General features: G+C 37.5%; 1 protein-coding gene across 1 annotated transcript in view; it reads left to right on the top strand.

The window, feature by feature from the left end:
- The window catches only part of THSD7A (thrombospondin, type I, domain containing 7A), a 330,982-nt gene that overhangs the window by 257,097 nt on the left and 70,702 nt on the right, over positions 1 to 3,183 (top strand). The window contains exon 9 of the mRNA XM_012638737.1: positions 2,286 to 2,480. Coding sequence (XP_012494191.1) covers positions 2,286 to 2,480 — 195 coding nt within the window. The remainder of the gene's footprint in view (positions 1 to 2,285; positions 2,481 to 3,183) is intronic.

Below are 3,183 nucleotides of genomic sequence, written 5' to 3'. Positions count from 1 at the left end.
GCTGTCCACCCTACCAGGTTTTCATATTTTTAAAATTCAGGGGCCCCTGCTTTTTTCATACAAATTGGCACTTGCAAAGTTGTGTGTACTAAATGAAAAAATGTATAGCTAAGAAAAATGGGAGTACTTATCATGTTGAACAATTAAGACAAACCTTTTATGTAACTCTTCCTGAAGCAGTTGTGTCAAGTATAAGCTGTGTTCAACTACACAGAGAAAGTCTTCCCTGTCTGAAATCGTTAGTTATGTCCTTTTACACACCCCATTATACAGCCCGGCGCTGCTGAGTATTAGGTTTTAGTACACAAATCCAGGGAGTGTTGTCTAACCTGGGGTCATCTGTGCCCTCGGGGTAATCTAAGGTAAAAATTGTCAGGCTCCTTCAGCTCGATTTCATGATGATGGAATCCTGAGCAGGGCAGAGATCAGCAGCTGTTGCAGCCCAGACACTAAACGCGAAAAAGCCATATAAGGCAATCTGAATGAGGCCATTTAAGGTAACACCACGGAGACTTAACTTTAGGATTAAAGTTTAAATGTTTCATCTTCTTCCGCAATTAATAAATGACTTATTTTTAAAACTAATGGGGGGGGAAATGGTAGAAGAAGAAAGGGGACTTTAAATATACTTGCTCTTTTTTCTTTAAGACTTGTTACCTTAAAGCAATTTTTCTATTTTTAATAAGTAATAAAATTATTGTTTTAAATAATTTGGTAGAATGTTGGGAAATAGAGCTAAGAGACATGTAAGGTTTCAGGAGTTTTGCAGGGCTTTGCCTTGAAGAAATCTGTGGGCGTGTTAGTTCACAGATCAGAAGCTGCTGAGCAACAAGGGAGACATTCCACCGCTCAGGGGCGCCGGATCTCAAGGCCTGCAGGCCAGTGCCTGGAACCTGTGCAACACAGAGCTCGGCATGGGGCCCAAGGCTAAGAAACTGATGGAAAGATGTCAGCCCAGCAGACAACTTACAGCTGGAACTGTCATAAACTTCAAGGCTATTCCTGCTTCACTCCTTACCACATATCTTGGTATATAGAGAAATAGATTAGTATACAGGCTCAGTGTTCCTGCTTTATATTTTTTTATCTTTAACTTGTATGTTCAGCTAGGTCTATTTTTAACTTAGGACTTGAAACGTTTATCTTGAAAAAATTTTGTAACCATATACTCTTGTAAATAAAATTAGATAAGGATCCCTTAAAACCCTTGGGGAGCCTTAAAACCTGAATAAATAATCTGTACACATAATTCTGTGACCAAGGACACCTCCTTGCTATACTAATACTGATACGAGATTTCACTCAATACCTCCTGGCTCAAAAAAATACTAAAAATTCCTGACTTCCCCGTCTCTTTAAACTACATTTTCTCTCTGTCTCTATTATTTCCAAATCTCTTGCAACGATCCTGCCTGGGACCTGTTTTGCTGGGAGCGTCACGAACTCCCGACAGTAGAACAATATCTTGGGGGAAATAATAAATACGAATTGAAATTATTTGATTGTATTTTTAAAGTCCATGTGTGAATAAGGAAATGTTAATTAAAATATGATACGTTAAGATTATTCAGTATTTTCTTTTTCATTTTTAAATTCAAGGTTAATGTTTATGCATGTGAAGAACTTGTAGACAGAGGGGGTAAAGGACTTAGACACTACCCCATCCATTAACCATTCCAAAGCCATCCCCATAAACTTCCAATGTAATAATAATAACCAAAAAACATGCTTACTGTGCCAACGCAGTTGCAAGACAAGTTCCATAAACACTCCTCCCTACCCCAACCTAACAGCCAATTTACTGCCTCTAAGACCCTTCTATAGAGAAATTCTAGAGTGTCCAATGATATAAAACAACATTAGAGGTACCTCATGTCTCCCAGTGCCTCTATGAATATCCTGTGTTCAAAATAAACTGTTATCAGAACCCATGTATGATTTATTTTTCTGCTTAAAACTTCATTTCTAAATATATCCCACATATGGCATGAATTGAAATCCTTAATACATGTAAAACACTTACTAACTACTAAGTGTGCATGTATGTGTATATGTGCACTTTTCCTTGCCACAAAAATACTGAAGATTATGTTATTAAAAAAACTTACAAGACCAACTTAATATCTACTGTGATTATTAGAAACATTCCTATCAGATTTCTACTGTAAATAAGGAATTAGAAGAGGATCTCTCTGACTGCCTGAGCAAATGCCAGGTAAACTTCTAAGTTATAGAGTATTTAGATCTTTGGATTTGTTATAAACAGCTTTATGCTTTTCTTTTAGCCATTACTTGTCGCAAGCAAGATGGAGGCCAGGCTGGCATTCATGAGTGCCTCCAGTATGCAGGCCCTGTGCCAGCACTTACCCAAGCCTGCCAGATCCCCTGCCAAGACGACTGTCAATTGACCAGCTGGTCCAAGTTTTCTTCATGCAATGGAGACTGTGGTGCAGTTAGGACCAGAAAGCGCACTATTGTTGGTAAGAATAATTAGGACGCCAAAGCCAGCACAAGTCAGACCGAGAGAGATCTGACAAAGTATTTGAAACATGCAGGGATATGTCTTATTGTTGCTATACTTTATACCTAGTATGTCAGTGGATTCCGATGTGTATTTCAACATAAGTTGGCAGTGATAAAAGCATTATGTACTTTTAGTAGAAAGAAAAAGCAGCCTTGAGGATTCAATCCGACCCCCTATACAATACACGGTAGATTATTTTTTGGTTTAAACATGTTCCTTTAGTGGACTACCTATTGATTGTAAAGCACTTGGAGCAAAGATTTGGGGGAACAGGAGAAAAAGTTGCCGCATCATTTACTTAACCCATTCTCACTGTCAGAGCCTCAGATTATCCTTCACCTCCTAGAAGGAGGAATACAACATTAATTCTGTATCTGGAAACTGTGGTTTAAAAGGCAGTCAATGACAAGAAGCAGGGATACGAGCAAGAGCAGAACCATCATTCTGAACTAAAGCCTAGTGTATTTGAAAATATTGTCAGTGCAAAAGAAATCTAAAAATATCAGTGCTAGTAGACTATTCAGAATTTAAGTTATAAAATGAACCACCTATATAAAAAAGACTATTGAAAACTACAAAATGCAGCTTATGAAAGAGATAAGTATATATAATTAATCATATGTACTGTAATTGAAGAGTATATAACATGCAATATATAT

This window comes from Propithecus coquereli, unplaced genomic scaffold, assembly GCF_000956105.1.
Source record: "Propithecus coquereli isolate 6110/MARCELLA unplaced genomic scaffold, Pcoq_1.0 Scaffold133, whole genome shotgun sequence".
In the NCBI taxonomy this organism is placed as follows: Eukaryota; Metazoa; Chordata; class Mammalia; order Primates; family Indriidae; genus Propithecus; species Propithecus coquereli.
The sequence above is the reverse complement of the archived record's forward strand: the minus strand, read 5'-3'. Positions and strand labels throughout refer to the sequence as shown.